This window comes from Rana temporaria, chromosome 3, assembly GCF_905171775.1.
Source record: "Rana temporaria chromosome 3, aRanTem1.1, whole genome shotgun sequence".
NCBI classification, from domain to species: domain Eukaryota; kingdom Metazoa; phylum Chordata; class Amphibia; order Anura; family Ranidae; genus Rana; species Rana temporaria.
In genome coordinates this window covers 212,102,932-212,123,427 of record NC_053491.1, presented here as the reverse complement: position 1 = coordinate 212,123,427, position 20,496 = coordinate 212,102,932, and the positions used below count along the sequence as shown (strand labels likewise).

Sequence of the window (20,496 nt, the reverse complement as noted above, 5' to 3'; positions counted from 1 at the left end):
ATTCTCTTGTTCTGTTTATATTAGTCCACAAAACTTAATTCATAATTTTTGCATGTTTCTTTTCTAGGCATTACAATATTAAATACTACACATAACTTTGTCCTTCAGCTTCAGATAATTTAACATTTTTTGGTGCTATGCCATTTGTAAACGGAAATGCCAAACAAAATGAACGGCAGATGGGTCCAATAGTCACCTTTTGTAGGACATCCAAAGCTGTAAGCACAGTTTCTTGCAGGCTTGTCAACACTGCTTCTGTATAAGAGGGGAGGATGAAAGGCGAGGCATCTGAGCTTATAGGCACTGACACAGTCCCGTGTAATATGACCCCAAGCTTTTGAAGCTCATCCATATTAAAAGCAGTTTTGATGTGATGATAAAGAGCTGGGAAAATCTGAATTAAAGCTGTGAGGAAAGACTGGCTTGGAATGAATGTCAGTTTCTCACATGTAGCTGGTGGCTTTGTACTTTCCGTACCAATCCTATACCAGGTGTTCCAGGCTGCCCACCACAGAGCTGAGTCTTCAATCTCATCCATAGCTATGGGCTGATCAGAGTTAAATCTCGCAAGTCTTTCTCCTGTCGAGTCAGCTCTCATCAATGGTCTTCCTGGTCCAGAAGCGCTAACTGGCCCAATAAGAGCAGGAACCGAGATACAGGAAAGGGGCTCTGGCCTATCCATCTCTCTAGTTGGGCTCACAATCTGTAGGATTTCCTGAAAGCTTTTCAGAGCCGCTACGGAGACTTCATTGTTTTTGCTGAGAGCTGCTGACTGAATGTGATCCAGAAGAACATCCCATGCCTTTGAAAAGTCACCTGCATTATTAAAAAGAAACCAAAGTAGTTTACAAATACAACAACTGTATACGTGACCATTGCCAAGTGCAAGGCTATATTTCTCCAAATTTCCAAGAAGAGGCGTGGGTATGGTTCTGCAAAGACATCTGGAAAACATGATCTGTTAGCGGCTATAGGATGGGGAAACACTGCTAAGAGTATTAAAACTTCCAGTAATCTGCATTTTGCAGAAGTTGTTTATTTGAAGAATTTCACGTTAGACAGAACAAAGGTCCTTATTCACTGAAGTACCTGGTCTTCCAACTCAGATTTTAAATTAGTCAGAGGGGATGGAAAACAATATCTTTGTTAACCACTTTCCTACTGGGCACTTAAACCCCCTTCTTGCCCAGGCCAATTTTCAGCTTTCAGCGCTGTCACACTTTGAATGACTATTGCGCGGTCATGCGACGCTGTACCCATATGAATGTTTTATAATTTTTTCCCCACAAATAGAGCTTTCTTTGGTGGTATTTAATCACTACTGGGGTTTTTAATTTTTGCTAAACAAAAAAAAAGACCAAAATTTTTTTTTCATAGTTTGTTATAACATTTTGCAAATAGGTAATTTTTCTCCTTCATTGATGTGTGCTGATGAGGCTGCACCGATAGGCACTGATACGGCGGCACTGAAAAGCAGCACTGGTGGGCACCGATTTACACTGGTAGGTGGCACAGGTGGGCACAGATGAGGCGGCAATGGGTCTAGCCATTCGGGACCAATATCCCTCTGACAGAAGCCGGCGATTGGCTTGTTTTTTTTTTTTCTAATAGCCGATTACCAGCTCTGTTCACATCATGTGATCAGCTCTCATTGGCTGACAGCTGATCACGTGGTAAGGGGTTGGGATCTTGCTGATCACAGAGCTGGGTGCGCAGGCAGCTCATGCAAGGGGGGACGTACATGGATGCTCTCCAGGCAATTTAGGGCCACGCTGTAGCAGTCTTTCAACTATAGAGCTGGGACGTGAAGAGGTTAAAGAGGCACAGGAAATCTGAACAGGCATCCAACGTATTTGTATAATGTATGGCCAGCCTTAGATTTTCACAATTTTCATATTCAATTTCCTTTCGATTTACCCTCAACTATGTATTGCAAGGGCCTGTCTGATTGCATACACATTGAAAGTGTTTAGGTTTGACCAAATACAGTATATAGTTTTGCTAAATCTAGAGGAAAATTGTACAAGAAAATTGCCTGGTTCACACTAGTAGCTTTATTTAGTTTAACCCAGAAGGCTGAACTAACAGTCCGACGTTAGTACTGCGATCTCCCCAGCTGTGCTATTGTGTTCTGACAGTGGGATGACCTCCCTGCCAGAACACTCTGGTCAACACTCTCAGCCATTGGCTAACTGTATAACTGGTGTGGCAATGATCAGGTACACTGACTGATGACAGTACAAAATATATATATATATATATATATATTTTTTTTTTATTACATTGATTTTAACACACTGTGACCAGATCAATATAATGCTATGCTGGTAAAATGATCAGGATTTCTTTTTCTTTTTTTCACACATTATGTTTGCTTACAGCACTGACTTACAATGCTATAAGCAAGCATTTTACTGATGGAAAATTATTTATTCAGTTTGTTTTGTTGGGACTAGCTGTGATTGGTCAAAGCTAATCACATGGTACAGACAGGGCCAATCACAGCCCTTCTGTACCATAAATCAAATCCACCAATCACAGCTAGCAACACAATTGTACACAATGGAAGCCATTCATTGTGTGACCTGCTGTGATGTGTCCCATGGACAGATAGCAGCACTACATGGCCCCACGGTCGCGCAAGTGGAGCTTCATGACAGGACATCATATGACGTCCAGTCAGGATGGGAAAGTCACCGCCCAGCCGTCATCCTGCTATAGGCTGGGAGGGAAGGTGTTAAATAAGACAGTGACTGAGTATTTTACCTAGAGGCTGCAGCAAGTATCTCCTAGTGTTAAATATTCGGGCAACACCAGCTAGTGTTAGCACCCATGTCTCAGCCCACTGCTTCTCTGCAGTGTCCCTGGAGTGATGAATGAGGATGTTGCCTCCTCCTGACTCAATTTTCTCTTTATCGGCTGTTGTAGAAGATTCTCGTACTTGGTCCAATAAGTTGAACAGTACCTAAAGCAGTAAAAAAAAAAAAAAAACGTAAATTACAATTACATCTTTATTTATTCAAAAACAATATAAGTATGTACAGCACATTTCTTTATACCTTCCAAATGACAGTGTGCCATGTTGGATGCTGCAGCAAAGTTCCGTGTGCCCCTATTGTGGAGAACAGGGTCTGGCCTGCACTCTTCCTGACAGCAGGGCGCACATCAATACACAGCTCCCCTAACTTGGCATAAAGACACAGCCAGAGGCAATCAAATGGTGGTGCTGGGTGGAAAGGCCGGTTCAGAGTCACTCCTTTCTCTTTTGCCTGCATCTGAAGCAAATCTTCTTCTCTGTTCAATTCTTTTTCTATATTTTCTCCTCGTTGGAAGAAGTAATCAGAAATATTCCACTGTTAAAAAAAACAAAAAAAAAAAACACTTGCTTTAAAAAGTAATACTCTTTTGTCAAATACACTAAATGCAATACATATAAGTAATATTAAACACCTATCAACCTATTCCTATACCATATAAAACAATACTAAACAGTAAACGCATAGAAAAAAGCTCACTGAAAACAGAAATCTTGGTCACTATTAAAGCGGTTCTCCACCCTAAAGTGGAGTCCCGCTGATCGGAACCCGCCCCCCCCTCCGGTGTCACATTTGACACCTTTGAGGCTGGGTTCACACTACTACACTACTTTCATCCTACTTTGCTCTGTGTTCAATGTTTCCCTAGGAGAGCGTCTTGTAGTGTCCTACACAAGTCGGTCCTACTTTGAAAATGCTCCCTGTACTACTTTTGGTCCTACATTGATCCTACTTCAGGCCCATTGAATATCATTGAAGTCGGACCAAAGTAGTATCCTGTTCATGAAAGTAGGATGGATGTAGGACCAATGTAGGATAAATGTAGGACCAATGTAGCAGAGCAAAGTAGGATGAAAGTAGTGTAGTAGTGTGAACCCAGCCTCAGGGGGGAGGGGGGTGCAGATACCTGTCTAAAGACAGGTATTTGCACCCACTTCCGGCCACACGCTACGGGCAAAAGACGGGTTTTTCTGACTTCCCGTCTGTCGCCCGTTGTGTGCTGGGAACACTCGGCTCCCAGCACAAAGCGTGTGAGCCAATCGGCGGGCGCAGCGCGACTCGCGCATGCGCCGTAGGGAACCGGGCAGTGAACCCGCAGCGCTTCACTTCCTGGTTCCCTCAGCGTGGATGGCGGGGGGAGCAGCAGAGAGACGAGCGATCGCTCGTGCTCTGCTGCGATCAGCGCTGGACTCCAGGACAGGTAAGTGTCCTAATATTAAAAGTAAGCAGCTGCAGTATTTGTAGCTGCTGGCTTTTAATATTTTTTCCCCATGGCACATCCGCTTTAACTACTAAAATATTTTTTTAAGCAGTCAGGCCTTGATTCTGCAAGAGTCACCTATGTATTATAGCTGACTAAATGAAATCAACCGTGCCGATTTTAAAATGTGACAGCAGGTGTGGGGAGAGTAACCCCTGTCTGCATGTCAAAGGAGAGGTTAAGGGGGGTGTAGAGTGACATGTTACATACCTTTATTTTATTACAGATGTTATATGTTACTAAAGGTGAACCCAGCCTTTAAAAAGTGAACCTGTGGGCTCTAATCTTGCCTTGTAAGAGGCACCAGATATTTACTGTCAGGCAGTGATCACAAGAAAATCCACTGTGCAAGAGAATATGTTCACCACATTTACAGCTGCCAATCGCTAAAGGAAGCACAGTAACTTATATGTGGGCTAAATGTGTCTGCTTACGCGGTTCCGTTTACCACTTTGGAGAACGTAGGCTCTTGATTAAAAACAGGGTCTTTTACAGGCAGGCATAGAGATCTAAGCAAAATAACTCCTGAATAGAAACTGCGCGACAATTTCAAGTGGCGGCATTAGCAAATTGAGCAAGAATTTAGCACTGCTACTGCACCTTTATGTAGTATATAAACTCTAAATTATTAAGCTAAGACAACCAAAAAAAAGACTGGGTCTTGGATTATTTTTGGTTACAAAAAAACACACTAGGGCTTATTTTCAGGGGATCTCTTATTTATTTACAGTATGTACAAAAAAGTTCCTCCCCGCCAGCTCAGGAGTCAGCTTTGTGAAATTCTGTAATCCCAGAATTACAGAAGGAGACACTGCACATTATATCATTTTTACAGAACAGATTACATGATTTTACAAGGACTTTAACTAGGGCTTATTTTCGGGTTAGGGCTTATATTGCAGCTATACCATAAACTCATGCTAGGTCTTATTTTCAGGGTAGGGCTTATTTATTTTCGGGAGAAACCGGGTATTAGCACCAAGATGATGTAAAAAAATGTACATAGTCACAATCCAGACAAAAGGTTAAATTAGAACTATAGGCAAACGTTTTTTTATTTGGATAGGGCAAGGGAGCGATATAACATTCCTGTCAGGGTTGTTTTTTTTTCACCATCCGTGTCCCATTTTTGAGATTTCCTTTCACTTCCTGTCTTATAGCAAAACAAGAAGTGAGAGTACATCCCTGCAAATTAAAGGGAATTTCCTGGGGACCCCCAGGTAACCAAAATTAGTGTCCCATTAGGATGATTTCCCCTTTATTACTTTTCTGGGGACAATCCAAAATGTGGGATTTTCTTTTACTTTCAATGATAATGGTAAACAGGACAATTAGAGAGGGTGAATCTACTTAAAGCGGATTTCCTACTAAAATAAAAATATTAAAAGTCAGCAGCTACAAATACTGCAGCTTCTGACTTTGAATAATCGGACACTCATCTGTCCCAGGGTCCAGTGATGTGGGGAAACAAAGCCCTGCTCGTCTCCCCCTCCTCTCCACGGCATCACTACTGTGGTGCCCAGCTGTGGCTCCACAGCTGGGCACGCACTGTGCGTACCGCGCTGCGCACCGCGATTGGACGAGCAATCTGGGACCTGTGACGTGTCGCAGATGATTGCCGAGAGGAAGGGGGGAAATGTGGCCTTACTTCCGGCGCCGCGGTGCCCAGGGAGGAAGTGAGAGCTGAAACCCTCTAAAAAAGAGGGTTTACGCTCCTCCCCCCAAAAAATGGAAATGCCAAATGTGGCATGTAAGGGGGTCACCTTCCCTTAAAGCGGAAGTTCCATTTTTGGGTAGAACTCTGCTTTAACAGGGGCACAGACCACAAAAAACACTGAAAGGGGTTCTAATCCCTCTCCACTCTATCCAAAAATAAATAAAAAAAAGACTTGCCTAAAGTTATACTTTAAGAAACACAGGTATAAATAATTGTTGGTGTTTTTTAAATGGTCAGTTGGCCCAAAAAAGTATAATTCGAGTTATAGAGAGAGAGAGAGAAACTTGTAAAGCGCAACACATAGGAACTGAATCGCCTCTGGGCGCTGTATCCATTTCATGGGTAAGGAACCCCTTGACCTCAGAAGAGATGGGTTTTAATCTTTCTCCTGAAGGCCAAGTGGTCCGACTCCAATCGGATGGTGGTTGGTAGTGCATTCCACAGGCGAGGTCCCTGGACTGCAAATCTTCGATCTCCTTTGGACTTGTATCTGGCTTTGGGTATCTGGAGGAGGTTTTGATTGGTACAATGGGGCACCTTCCCCCAATCCTATTGGCCCTGTTGCTGCCCACTGCAGAGTGCTGAGTGTTTCACTCTAGCTTTGGGTGAGCCCATTCTATCTGTCGCATTCTTCTTTATATCAAATACTTCAAAAGTCTCACAGGAAGACTGGGACCTACTGGCAATGAACTCAGCAGGCGTGCAGTTCTTGGAGGCTGCAGATGCTGGAACATGTTACCATAAAAAGTTCCAAAAGTGAACTTATCCTTTAAAAGCCATTGTACAATCACACATTTGCATTGGGCAAACATGTAAGTTCTGTTCTATGCAATAGGAAGAGGAGAGCCCTTAAGCATTCGCAGCTAAACTTGGTCAGTAGATATCAAGAAGAACTTCTAGGAAATAAAAAAACATGTCTGCAGCCAGCTTTACTCATAGATGCCACATAGATTGCACCTGTGACCAGACCTGCATGCATCAGAGCATAATATATAAGGATGTAAAAGTACACAGACTCACCAACAAACCAATAGACGTTAAACTAATATTAAGTTCTTGATTCTGAAGTCCGAAGCTTCCAGCCACTTCTACAACTATCTGCAAACAAGTGCAAGGCATTGTGGGAAGAAAGTCTGTCACGACCAATTGAAGGCACTGGAAAGCAGTCCGTATTAAAGACTCCCTACAAAGAGATAAATGTACCACATTACAAATGACAAGGAGGCAGAGTGACCCGACATGAGGGCAATGTTCTCAGCACTCACCCCTGATCATTTCTTATTGCTCCTATAACTCCCAGAACCAGAGGCCAACCCGGTCCTAGACTGTCTCCTTGATTCTGCAGGATCTGTAATACGCACTCCAGTTGTTTGAGGCGGATATCATGGTGAGCTATAGCCGACAGCTCCTTCAACGGATTTAATAACAGCAACTGCAGTCTCTAGAAAACAAAAGCTTAAAGAGTGAGTACTACATAGGAATAAATAGGCCTCATGCATACAGGACATTTGCTTTTCTCCTCTGAACGCCAGAACTCCTGGCAGAAGAAAAGCGGTTAAAAAAATGCATCCAAAGCCGCATATGCCACACGTTTGTGTGCGTCAAGTGTTGAAGTGTTAATGGATTCCATAGGCCAAAATATTACATTTATTGTGTCCACAGAAATGCATTACTGCTTACCTAAATGCATCTAGTGTTTGGACGCGTTTAGGCACATTCAGCATTTTTTCTGCTTTCGGTTCTTCTCCTGAACCCACATGATTTTTTTTTTTTCTAATTGGACTGCCTCCAAAATTTTTGTTTACATTTTCTGTGCACAGGCTTGCATTTACTGCTTCATAAAGAGAACCAGTAACACATCTCCTGTATTACTGACACACATCTGTGGAGGAATGACCATAGGTGGCACAGTAGCATTATCAGTCTGGGCGGGATAGTATTGTTAAATGTATTAGCAGATTTAGATGTACTAACTGAAGCAAACTCCAGCTCACACTTTATAACCAGTTAAAGCAAACAGGTTTTCCTTTTGGCATAAAGGTTTTGAACGAATAAATAAAAGCTGATCATTTTAATCACCACTGCCAGTATTACGTGGTTTGTCTCACCCATGTAAATTGATACAATCTGCTGGAGCGCTTGAGCTTGTGAAAAGCAGCAGACTTTTTTTTCCAGATCACCAAATAAAAATAGAAGCTAAAAAGGAAAACGAATGCAGCCACTGCATTTAAGAATTGGTAAGCTGCAAGGAGGTCACCAACGTGCTTTTTAGCAGCTCTTCCATGCTGGTCAAACGTTCACTCAGTTGGGGTTCAAATCCCAACCATGACACTACCTGCATGAAGTTTGCATGTTCTCCCTGTGCCTGTGTGCGTTTCCTCCGGGTAGTCAGGTTTCCTCTCACACTCCAAAGACATGCTGGTAGGTTAATTGGATCGTGTTTAAATTGGCCCAAGTATGTGTATGAATGAATGAATGAATGAGAGTTAGGGACCTTAGATTGCAAGCTCCTTGAGGTCAAGGACTGATGTGAATGTACAATATACATGTGAAGTGCTGCGTAAACTGACGGCGCTACATAAATACCTGTAATAAATATATTGTATTCTGACATCTGTTTGGCTGACAATTTTCCACTTGGCTCCTCCAACAAAAGTTGATTGAACAATTGACTTTTGCTGAGCTGAGCTGGGTGGAACAATGCAGCAAAAATCGACTGAAATTCGACCAGTATATGGCAGCCTTTAAATTAAGAGATCTAAATAGTTCTGATGTTAGAGGTTATAAAAACATTTAAGAATGGTGTTTTCCTTTATTAGAGAGACTTAACGCAGGAGGCCGATTTATCCTTAAACGTGCCATAAAATAGGTTTTAGAAAACACTTTACAGCTTTTTACAGACTGTCAAACCTAATCTTCAGTAACACTGAGCATAGTTGAAGGCTTCCCTGCCACATTTCAAACAGATTATCCGGAAAGTCCATCTGCCAACAGCTTGAAAAGTTCTGGCCAAAATCTGCAACTGAAACAAGCACATGAAGGTGTAATACAGTACCTGGTTTTGAGAGAGTTCTGGCTCATGTTTAAAAGCCAGGCCTGATTTGATTAGTGATGTCAATGCTTCAGCTCCCCACTCTCTCATCCTGGAGTTTGGATGCTGGCAAACCTAGAAACCAACAAAAGAACATAGACGTGTGTTTTATTTTGGTCCATTTCCTATATTCTCCCACAAACCAAAAGCTCATGAAGCAAGCCTTGTCAGAGCATTTCCATAAAACAGTAATACAGCTGAACTCCATGCAGATATAAAAGGCACAAATTAATGCAGTAATGTATTAAATAAAAAAATTCGTCAAGGGCCAGTTCACATCAAACATCGGTGTGGGAAAGGCACGTTCTGTGTCAGTTTCTTGCACTGCAAGTGAACGTGCTGCCCTTGTCGAAGTGTACGGATGCCAATGGGTTGATAAAGGCACACCAGACGCATCTCCCAAACGCAACGTGTTTGCGGGCACTGAACACCAGCACCATGTTGTTTGGTGCAGTGCGTTCTGAAAAAGTAGTGCTTTCACAACTATTTGTGTTCCAGTGCATTTTGCATCCCATTCAAAAATGACTGCAAAACCGGGCCGCACTGATGTGAACCAACCTTAACCTAATTTTTAAAAGAGCGCAAGTATCTAAATCTGTGTCGAAAAAACCCTCCGGTATGTATTGCAGGGCTCACACTAGCAGCTATTCATTCTCAAGTGCATGACTGTGTTGTCTGGCAGGAGTGGTCAAGGATTAGATTCCCCAGTAATGTTTCAATTGTTCTCTCTGTCCCCAGTGGGGAAGGTTTCTTATCATTTTCAGTCCAGGTGACAGGTGACAATGCAACAGGAAATGAGAGAAAATCTCAAAAACATACTTTCCAATAATGCTATACACACAGGGGTTGGATAAATATATGGAAAGACCAGGGGATTGACAAATAATAAAGTCTTGGATGGTGGATAATGGAATCCGATATGCAAAAATCGTTCCAATTCTCACAGAGATGACAGAGGCAGAAAACAAGCCTGAACCATGTTCTCCAAAATGGATTATAGTGGCTCCATGATGCTGAGGTCCGGCGACTGTGGCACCCAGGAAAGGTGCAAGACTTCATCTGTATGCTCATCAAACCACGATTTGACCACAGCTGTGTGAATCGGAGCATTTTCAGCTTCGTAAATAGCGCTGTCTTCAGGAAACTCTGCACTATGGGGTGCACATAGTATGCCAAAATGTGTACACAGTCATTGGCAGTTACTCTACCTTTCAAGGTGATGATGGGGCTTACAGAATACCAAGATGTGACTGCCCAAACCACGATTGCGCCGCCACCATGCTTTACCGCTGGCACAAAACAGTTCCGATCGTAAGCTCGGAACGGTGTTCGCCACAAGTAAACACGTTGGGTGGTTGGGAACAATGTGAAGTCTGATTCATTGGACTATATTACAGTCTTCCATTGATCAATAGTCTACGATAGTCCAAGAATTATGAGTGTTGCACCACTCCCTCCTCTTCTAAACATTAACATCGGTGAATAGTGGTTTGGCAATTGCAGTTTGCCCGTTAATGTTTTGCCTATGGAGTTTAAACAAAGCTGAGGAAAGGGGGATAGGCCTCCCTTTCTCTCATGGGATGGTGGTGGTAGGAGTTTCAAGCCCCTCATTGATTGATTTTAATAGGGGATTATGTGATGGGTCAAAAAAAGTTAACCGATTGAAAATGTTCTTGAAGTTCTGGGGGGGGGGGGGGGGGCTAGGATAGGTCACTTAAGGTCTCTTTAGCAAATAAATAAGGTTAACTTATCAAGAAAGGTCACAGTTAATAGCAATTAAGGTCATCATAATCTTTTTGTTAAATAAACCCATCATGCAACACTAGTTTATGTCAGATTTATACAACGCATAGATGGAAGAGTCAAAGATGCTGTACATGTGAAGCATGCTGTGCAAACGTACCTTCTGATCAGGGCAAAAGCAAGCACAGGAAAAAGATAGGACAGTTACATGAATACAGATCACAAGAAACATAATGAAGGCATAATGCACAATTCTAACTGCTAACACATTCATTGTGGTCTGAGACACAAGCAGACATTTAAGCTAAATACTGCATTACATTTACTACCTTAACCATTACTGGACTGCACCATAGCAGATTTATTGCTACAGTGTGTATGTATGTATGTATGTATGTATGTATGTATGTATGTATGTATGTATGTATGTATGTATGTGTATATATATATTATATATATATATATATATATATATATATATATATATATATATATATATATATATATATATATATATACATACACACACACACACACACACACATACATACACACAAGATTTTGCACTTCTGCCAAGGGGGCATGTGCGGGGCACTTCTGCTGTGATTACTCACAGAAGAAGCCAGGCAGAGACACAGAACAGAGCTCTGCCTATGTAAACAAGGCAAAGCTCTGTTCTGAAAGGGGGAAGTAATGGATTTTCTTTACCTGTAAAGCAGGGAATAAAATCTATCACTTTCCTTAGTAAAATCAGCACATACAGTACACAGAAACACTGGCTAGGCACACACTTAACCCTTTGATCGCCCTAGATGTTAAACCCCTTCCCAGCCTGTGTCCTTAGTACAGTGACAGTGCATATTTTTAGCAATGATCATTGTATTAGTATCACTGGTTCCCACAAAGTGTCAAAAGTGTAATTTGGTGTCCAACTGTCTGCCGCAATATCAATCCCGCTAATAGTTGCTGATCACCGCCATTACTAGTATGAAAAAATAAATAAAAAAATCTAGTATATATACACACACACCATAGTTTGAAGACACTAACTTTTGCGCAAACCAATCAATATACCAAAAATATGTAATAGAATACATATTGGCATAAATTTTATTGGATATGTTTTATAGAAGAAAGTGAAAAATCGTTCTTGTTGGTATTTTTTTTTGTTTACAGCGCAAAAAAAAAAAATCCAGTGGTGATCATATACCACCAAAAGAAAACTATATATTTGTGGGAAAAAAATTACATACATTTTTATTGGGTACAGCGTTGCACGACTGCGAAATTGTCAGGTAAAGCAACGCAGTGCCGTATCGTAAAAAATTGCCTGGCCATAAAGGGGGTAAATCTTCAGGAGGTCAATATCTACTAAAAGAAGTCTTTCTGGACAAAAATAGTGAGCTGGCATTACTGACTTGCTTACAAAGCATTCCCAAAGGGTGCCATGCTGATCTTTGCTGCACTACGTAGGGCCCTTTCACACAGGTGTTTAGTCTGGATCAGTGAGTTTTTCAGGTGAATACAGGCTGAACCACAATGTATGTCTAATGCTGCGTACACACCATCACTTTATGTGATGAAAAAAAAACGACATTTTCTGTGAAGTAAAAAATGACGTTTTTGAAACTTCAATTTTCAAAGACGAAGTTGCCTACACACCATCGTTTTTCTCACAATGTTCTAGCAAAGCGAGGTTACGTTCTCACCACTTTTTCCATTGAAGCTCGCTTCATAAGTAGCTTCTGGGCATGCGCGGGTGAAAAAACGTTGTTTTAAACAACGTTTTTTACTACACACGGTCAATTTCTGTGAAGTAAAAGTTGACGTTTTGAAAAATGACACATAAAATTGAAGCATGCTTCAATTTTTTTTGGTCGTTTTTTAGAAGACATAAAACGACGTTTTCCCCCACACACGGTCAATTAAAGTGACGTTTTTAAAAACGTCATTTTTTTTCATCACATAAAGTGATGGTGTGTACGCGGCATAAGAGCACGCACATGTAAACAGATGTACAGACGTACCTCCGTTTACATCTGCTTACATACAAGTCGGTTTATTTCCTTGGAAAATAAATGGAAAAGGTTTGCATCCTTTTCTATTTTTGCAGACATGAACTGATGAAAATGGATGTTGTCTGCTTAAGTTCGTTTTAAGGCAAGAAACATTTTTAAATTAATAATTTTGTCCACCTATATTTTTTTTTTAACAACTTAACCATTTGACCCTGGAAGGTTTTACCCCCTTGATGACCAGGGCATTTTTTGATATTCAGCACTGCGCTACTTTAACCACTTAAGGACCGCCCAACGCCGATATACGTCGGCAGAATGGCACGGCTGGGCACAATCACGTACCTGTACGTGATTGTTAAATGCCAAGCCGGCGGTGATCGGGTCCGCGGGTACCGCGGCCACGCGCCCGCGGTACCCACGGACCCAATCACAGCCGGAGTCCCGCTATAGGTCCCCGGAGCTGAAGAACGGGGAGAGGCGTGTGTAAACACACCTTCCCTGTGCTTCACAGTGGCGCTGTCATTGATCGTCTGTTCCCTGATATAGGGAAAGGCGATCAATGACATTGCACGTCAAGCCCCGCCCCCCTACAGTTAGAAACACATATGAGGTCACACTTAACCCCTTCAGCGCCCCCTAGTGGTTAACTCCCAAACTGCAATTTTCACAGTAAACAATGCATTTTTATAGCATTTTTTGCTGTGAAAATGACAATGGTCCCAAAAATGTGTAAAAATTGTCCGATGTGTCCGCCATAATGTCGCAGTCACGAAAAAAAAAATCGCTGATCGCCGCCATTAGTAGTAAAAAAAAAAAAAAATATTAATAAAAATGCAATAAAACTATCCCCTATTTTGTAAACGCTATAAATTTTGCGCAAACCAATCGATGAACGCTTATTTCGATTTTTTTTTACCAAAAATAGGTAGAAGAATACGTATCGGCCTAAACTGAGGAAGAAAACGTTTTTTTTTTATATATTTTGGGGGGATATATATTATAGCAAAAAGTTAAAAATATTGAATTTTTTTCAAAATTGTCACTCTATTTTTGTTTATAGCGCAAAAAATAAAAACCGCAGAGGTGATCAAATACCACCAAAAGAAAGCTCTATTTGTGGGAAAAAAGGACGCAAATTTTGTTTGGGAGCCAAGTCGCACGACCGCGCAATTGTCAGTTAAAGCGATGCAGTGCCAAATTGCAAAAAGGGGCCTGGTCCTTTACCTGCATATTGGTCCGGGTCTTAAGTGGTTAACTGGCAATTGTTCAGTCATGCAACACTGTAACCAAATGCAATTCATATACATTTTTCACACAAATAGAGCTTTCTTTTGGTGGTATTTGATCACTACTGGATTTTGTATTTTCTATTTATATATATATATATATATATATATATATATATATATATATATATATATATATATATATATATATATATATAAAAAATTGAAATATTTTGGAAAAAAGAAAATCAATATTTTCTACTTTCTCCTATAAACCATATCCAATAAAATCCAATGTATTCATAAATTTAGGCCAATGTGTATTCTGCTGCATGTCTTTGGTAAAAAAAAAAAAAAAAAAAAGAAATCCCATATTTAACACGTTTTTAGAGACACTATACTACTTGGGACACTAGTATAGTACTATACTAGTAATGGCGGTGATCAGTGACTCATGCCGCATACATGATCATTTTTCGGCATGAAAAAAAACGTTGTTTTTTAAAAATGTCATTTAAAATGATCATGTGTGGGCTTTACATCATTTTTCAGGTTCTGAAAAACGTAAAAAGAAAATCCGAACATGCTGCATTTTTTAACGTCGTTTTAAACTATGACGTTTTTCGGGTTGTAAAAAAATGATCGTGTGTGGGCTAAAACAACGTAAAAAACCTGCGCATGCTCAGAAGCGAGTTTTGAGACGGGAACGCTCGTTCTGGTAAAATTACCGTTCATAATGGAGTAAGCATATTCATCACGCTGTAACAGACAAAAAAAGCGCGAAACGTCTTTTACTAACACGGAATCAGCTAAAACAGCCCCAAGGCGAATGGAACTTCCCCTTTATAGTGCCGTCATGCTAGATCATTTTTTTAAAACGATGGTGTGTAGGCAACGTCGTTTTAATGATGAAGTTGGGAAAACTTTGTTTTTTCGACATGCTGAAAAACAACGTTTTTTTTTAATGCTGAAAAATGATCGCGTGTACGCGGCATTAGGCCCCGTTCACACACTTTTTATGTATTTTAGAATGTAATTATAATTCATAATGTTGGTACATGTTCAAGTAATTGATTATGAAGAGTGATTTTTATTGAAAGATCCACAGTTCATAATCAATTCCAGGTTTATGACCCATCATATTAAAATGTGCAATGTTTTGTCATATATGATAATTTGTTTAAAGGCGTTGTGAAAGGTAAACATTTAATAAATAGACAAGCATTATTAAAAAGACACTCTACATGTTAAAAGAAAGTATTGTTTACCTCTATTAAATGTCCCGTTAGAGGCCTCCATAGAATTTCGATCCTGTGCATGTTCACTAATCCGGTCTCCAGCAACTTGGCTACAGCAAAGAGGGATGGTTCCTACAATCAAACATCCAGCTCATGAAATGATTCTAGTCAAGCCTTTCTCAAATTTCTTAACACAAAGGAACCATTAAATTACATTTAGATGCCAATAATAATTATATCTGTAGCTCACAAGAAATCAGTGTGAACAGGAAATTGTAGATACAAGAATAAATAAAAGAACAAGGGACGGGGTATACTTGCAGATTTGACACCCAGGGCTTCAATATACTATATAACAATATTCTTTCAGTATTACTAAGAAAATAAGGCAAATAATAATAGTGTCCACAAAAGACCGTAAAAAAATGAATCAAATTTAGGTGAGTTCAGTGGAAAAGTGACTTTTCACATCAGCGAAGAGCCCTAGTAAGAATGCCACTTATGTAGGGTACACACTAGAATTTTTTTTTTCTGTCCAAGCCAGCAAGCTGACCAAAAAAAAAAACCTTGCAGATCTGATTTACTGATTTTAGTGCGGTGATGGTTTTCCAGCATGCTCGTTTGACAGAAGCCAGTTATGAGACCAGCTTCTGTCAGGCGAAGAAAGAGCTGTACCCACAGGCTGAAAGTCGGCCGATTCCTGCTGAACCAACCGTTTTCCAATGATTTAGACCATGTGTACCCAGCTTAACATTTGATAGTAGGTAATGGTTGTTAGTAGGGAGAATGCCCCCACCCCTTACAGATGCCTAATAAGATCACTGAGGCCAAACATTGTTCATTACTCTAGGAACCCCAAGCAACCTCTGAAGCAGGCATGTCCAAAGTCCGGCCCGCGGGCCAATTGCCGCCCTCGTTTCGGTTCAATGTGGCCCCCCTGGTCATTTGGAGAGATTATATATATCTTTTGTGGTCCCCAGGGCCACAAAACATATATACTGTATTTATCGGCGCTGCCTCAGAGGGGACAGGGAGGGGACGGAAAGAGTGCTGTCAGATTACATACAGGAGAATCTTCTGTTTACTCGGCAGCGTCTGTAATAGGAAGTCCCGTCTCCTGGGCTGCCATTGGACGACTGTTCTGTCTATCATAGGAGGTGGGACTTTGTATTAAAGAGGCCCCATACAGGAAATTCTCCTGTATGTATCCTCTTGGCACTCGTCCCACCCCTCTCCCTGTCCCCTCTGAGGCTGCAGATGGGCATTGATCAGGCTGCACTGATGGCAATGGTGAGGCTGCAAAAGGGTACGGATTAGGCTGCATTGATGGGCTCTGACTCTTATTTTGCTTCACATTTATTTATTTTTTTAAATAATTCCTGAAACTTCCCTCTTAAAGTGAAGGCGTGTGTTATACGCTGATACTGTATATCCAAATATCACGCCCGAGCTCATCCTTAGTCCTGAGCGGCACTCAGGGATTCGTTGGGGCTACAAAGATATATATATATATATATCTTATATATATCTTATATATATATATATATATATATATATATATATATATATCCAAATAACACGCCCAAGCTCATTTCTTCACCACACACAGCCACAAAGACAAGACAATTCTTGTTGGGCAGTGTATTAGTTGCTCGGATGAACACACTTAGACCGAATTTTTTTTGTTTTTTGTTTACAAAAGTTTTTTTGGAAGTTTATGTGTACAAAAACAGCATAATATCAGTACTGAGCTTAAGCAATGGTTCACAGAATGGTCGGCCCTCACACATGTTCACTTCATGAAATCTGGCCCTCTATGAAAAAAGTTTGGACACACCCTGCTCTGAAGGAACCCCAGGGGCCTAAAAGGGCCATTCTACTCTGATACTGAGAAGATTAAAAGCACATTAAGCCTAATCAGAATGTATTTCTTACTGATCTGATAACAGTACATTAAAAGCTAGTTAATTTGACCTACTTCAACTCATGATTGCTTTACAACTGCTCAGCTAAATAAGCCAATAAATGAAATATAAATTCAAAGAGGGTGGGGCAGACTCTTGGTCTCCATTATAGACATACGGTAAAAGAGGTCTCTTGTATCCCAAGTGCTGAAAGGAAAACTTACTGTGCACTCAGCAGCAATTCTTCAAAGTGTCCACAACTTTCAAGAATTGTTTTTTGAGCACGCGATTTTCACATCTCATCCCTTTTTCATGCACAAGCACTTTATTATTTGGGACTTATTTTTTTTTTTTTTTATGTAAAATCAGATGAATATCTGCTTTTGATTCAAGGACTCTCTCACTGTTTCGCATATCGCATATTACTGTATATTTTCTTTTTAATTAGGGTTCGTCATTTAATGCGTATTTATCCATTTTTGCTGTTTAGGCTTCTTTACTTAGTGCACTTTATCACTGTTTCACATATCGCATATTACTGCAAGTTTTTTTGTGATTTTTTTATTTTAATTATGGATTCATGCATATTTGTCTATTTTTGCTCCATAGCTTCTTGAATTAGCGCACCATTTTTATTATTTGTGTTAGCCTGTTGGAGTCACTTGCTAATGGTTGTATCTTTTTCATGCCTATTTTTACAGTGATTTATTATTCTCTGGTATTTATTGTGTACACTAGTTTTGGTTGATTGCGAGGTCCATAGCCACACACAAGTACTTCATTTTAATTACATTTACATAGGTTACATCCCCCCCCCCTTCAGTCCATCATGAATGCTGCTGCACCCAACAAATTAAATTAAAAAAACTAACAACAACTTGCAAAACCATCCGCAACAAGCCTAACCTATCACTAACCTAGTTATAAAATACCAACCTAATCATTCTCTTCGTTCCTCCTAATCGTTCTCCTCGTTCCTCCCAAGACCTTCTGTTCTCTAGCTCCCTTGTCAACTCCTCTCATGCTTGCCTCCAGGACTTTTCCTGAGCCTCTCCCATCCTATGGAACTCCCTATCCCAAATCTGTCACTATTTCCTACCCTGTCCACTGTTAAACGATCCCTGAAAACCCTTCTATTCAGAGAAGCCTATTCTGCCCCCACCTAACAATTGTACTTTTATTTTCTCCATCAGATCATCCCCCATAGCTATTAAATTTTGAATCACTGGACCCTACCTCCTAGATTGCAAGCTCTAATGAGCACAGTCCTCCAATCCCTCCTGTATTAAATTGTATTGTAACTGTACTGTCTGCCCTCATGCGTAAGCTGTTGGCGTTATATAAATCCTGTAAAATAATTAATAAGGCAGTCATCAGTCACATCGGTTTTTGGAATACATGCAGTACAGTAGTCTGAGTCAGCGATATATGGTGTCTTGATTTTTGTGAAAAGTCTAGATTCAACCCAACCCTCCTAATGCTGAGCTTTACTCCCATCATTTACCTGTCCAATGATAGAGTCTCTACTGTTCAAACTTCTGACATTTGAGAGCTAAACGATGGTGTTGGTCCTAGTCACATTGCTGACACTTTACAGGGACACATGGGCCAATTTAAGCACCAACAACAAATTTCAGGCACCACTTCACAGGTACCTGTCCCCAGTTTCGAGAGATCACTCGAAGTTCGGCCCCCCTCCTCCTTCCCCCACCGCTGGGCAATTCAGAAAGTGCAGCGTGCTTCGCGCATGCGCAACAGGGAACCGGTTGTGAAAGTGCGAAGCTTCACTGCCGGTTTCCTCTATAGACAATGGCGGTGGTAGCACCAAAGAGCTGATGGAAACATCAGCTAGGGTGCTGACACCACTGTATTCCAAGACAGGTACGTGTCCCAATATTAAAAGTCAGCAGCTACAGTATGTATCAATTTTTGCTGGGGGGGGGGGGGCAGGGATGGTTGGGGTGGTCCTTCGCTTTAAAGGGACATAAAAAAAAATTCTAATTAAAAAAAACTTGACGTAAGGTCATAGGATAAAACTTGAGCAAAATATAGTTTTGGAATGAAATATCAATCAACGCCAAATATCTTCATAGCACAATCTGTGAAGGGTCTTTGTTAGTTGTATACTAGAAAATGCATTTCCTGCAGAAAATGCGTGGGAATGCTGAATAGCTGAAGCTAACTGGATGAATAGCTTAAATCCGTAAGAGAAAGTTGAAGGGAGAATCAGCATTCCCACTAATTAGCATCTTTTTAAAAGTAATTACCTTTTGCAGGAGCTGCCGCATAACATTTTTACCATCAAAACTGCCCCCATCATATTAACACCACCAAACTACCATCAAACCTGCCCCATCCAAAACTGCACCATCAAAATTCCCCCCATCAAAATTGCCCTCATCCTATTGCACCATCAAAAATTGGCCCCATTCTATTGCCATCAAAAACGGCCCCATCCTATTGCCCCATCAAACTGCCCCATCAAAAACCGCACTATCAAAATGGCCCCCATCCTATTGCCCCATCAAAAACTGCCCCATCCTATTGCCCCATCAAAATTGCCCCATCCTATTGCCCCATCAAAAACTGTCCCATCCTATTGCCCCATCAAAACCTGGCCCCATCAAAAAGTGCGCCATCCTATTGCTCCATCAAAAACTGCCCCATCATATTGCCCCATCCTATTGCCCCATCAAAAACGGACACATGCTCTCATTGACTTCAATGTTAAAAAAAGTGTCTAAAAGCTTAATATTTTAAAAAGCATAAATAGTAGGGAAAAAAAGAAGAAGTCCCATCATTGAAAGAGCTGAACATTTTAAACGTTGAATGGTCTTAATAGCTGAAAGTATGCAGAAGTTACGCAGAAAAAGAATAATAAAAAACGAATAACAATACTGGGAATGCCATTGAGCAATCCCACTAATACCAATACTGGGAATGCCATTGAGCAATCCCACTAATACCAATACTGGGAATGCTATACTGGGAGTGCATGGCATTCAGTGATGTTTATGATTACAAGATTCATGTACTTAATAGTTTAATATTCGGTACATAATCCTTGTGTTATCAGAACTTGCATCAATCATAGTACGTCTTCAAAATTTCATAAAACTTTTAGATCAAATATATATTTCAAGATAAAAGGTTATTAGTTGTTATGTGCTGGGAACAGAAACTCAGTTAACAGCTTTGATATCAATACTTATAAAATGACAGCACATGACAACACAAACTAAAGCTTTTAACACAAGCAGCGA

General features: G+C 40.6%; 1 protein-coding gene across 4 annotated transcripts in view; it reads right to left on the bottom strand.

The window, feature by feature from the left end:
- The window catches only part of MON2 (MON2 homolog, regulator of endosome-to-Golgi trafficking), a 209,976-nt gene that overhangs the window by 76,506 nt on the left and 112,974 nt on the right, over window positions 1-20,496 (bottom strand). For 2 of the 4 annotated variants that reach the window (XM_040344211.1, XM_040344213.1), the window contains exons 20-27: window positions 15,360-15,461; window positions 11,008-11,010; window positions 9,069-9,179; window positions 7,279-7,454; window positions 7,034-7,196; window positions 3,060-3,353; window positions 2,767-2,965; window positions 197-816 (exon numbers count right to left, since the gene is read on the bottom strand). In XM_040344211.1, the coding sequence (XP_040200145.1) occupies window positions 197-816; window positions 2,767-2,965; window positions 3,060-3,353; window positions 7,034-7,196; window positions 7,279-7,454; window positions 9,069-9,179; window positions 11,008-11,010; window positions 15,360-15,461 (1,668 nt within the window). The remainder of the gene's footprint in view (window positions 1-196; window positions 817-2,766; window positions 2,966-3,059; window positions 3,354-7,033; window positions 7,197-7,278; window positions 7,455-9,068; window positions 9,180-11,007; window positions 11,011-15,359; window positions 15,462-20,496) is intronic. The other 2 variants (XM_040344212.1, XM_040344214.1) reach the window with 1 other exon arrangement.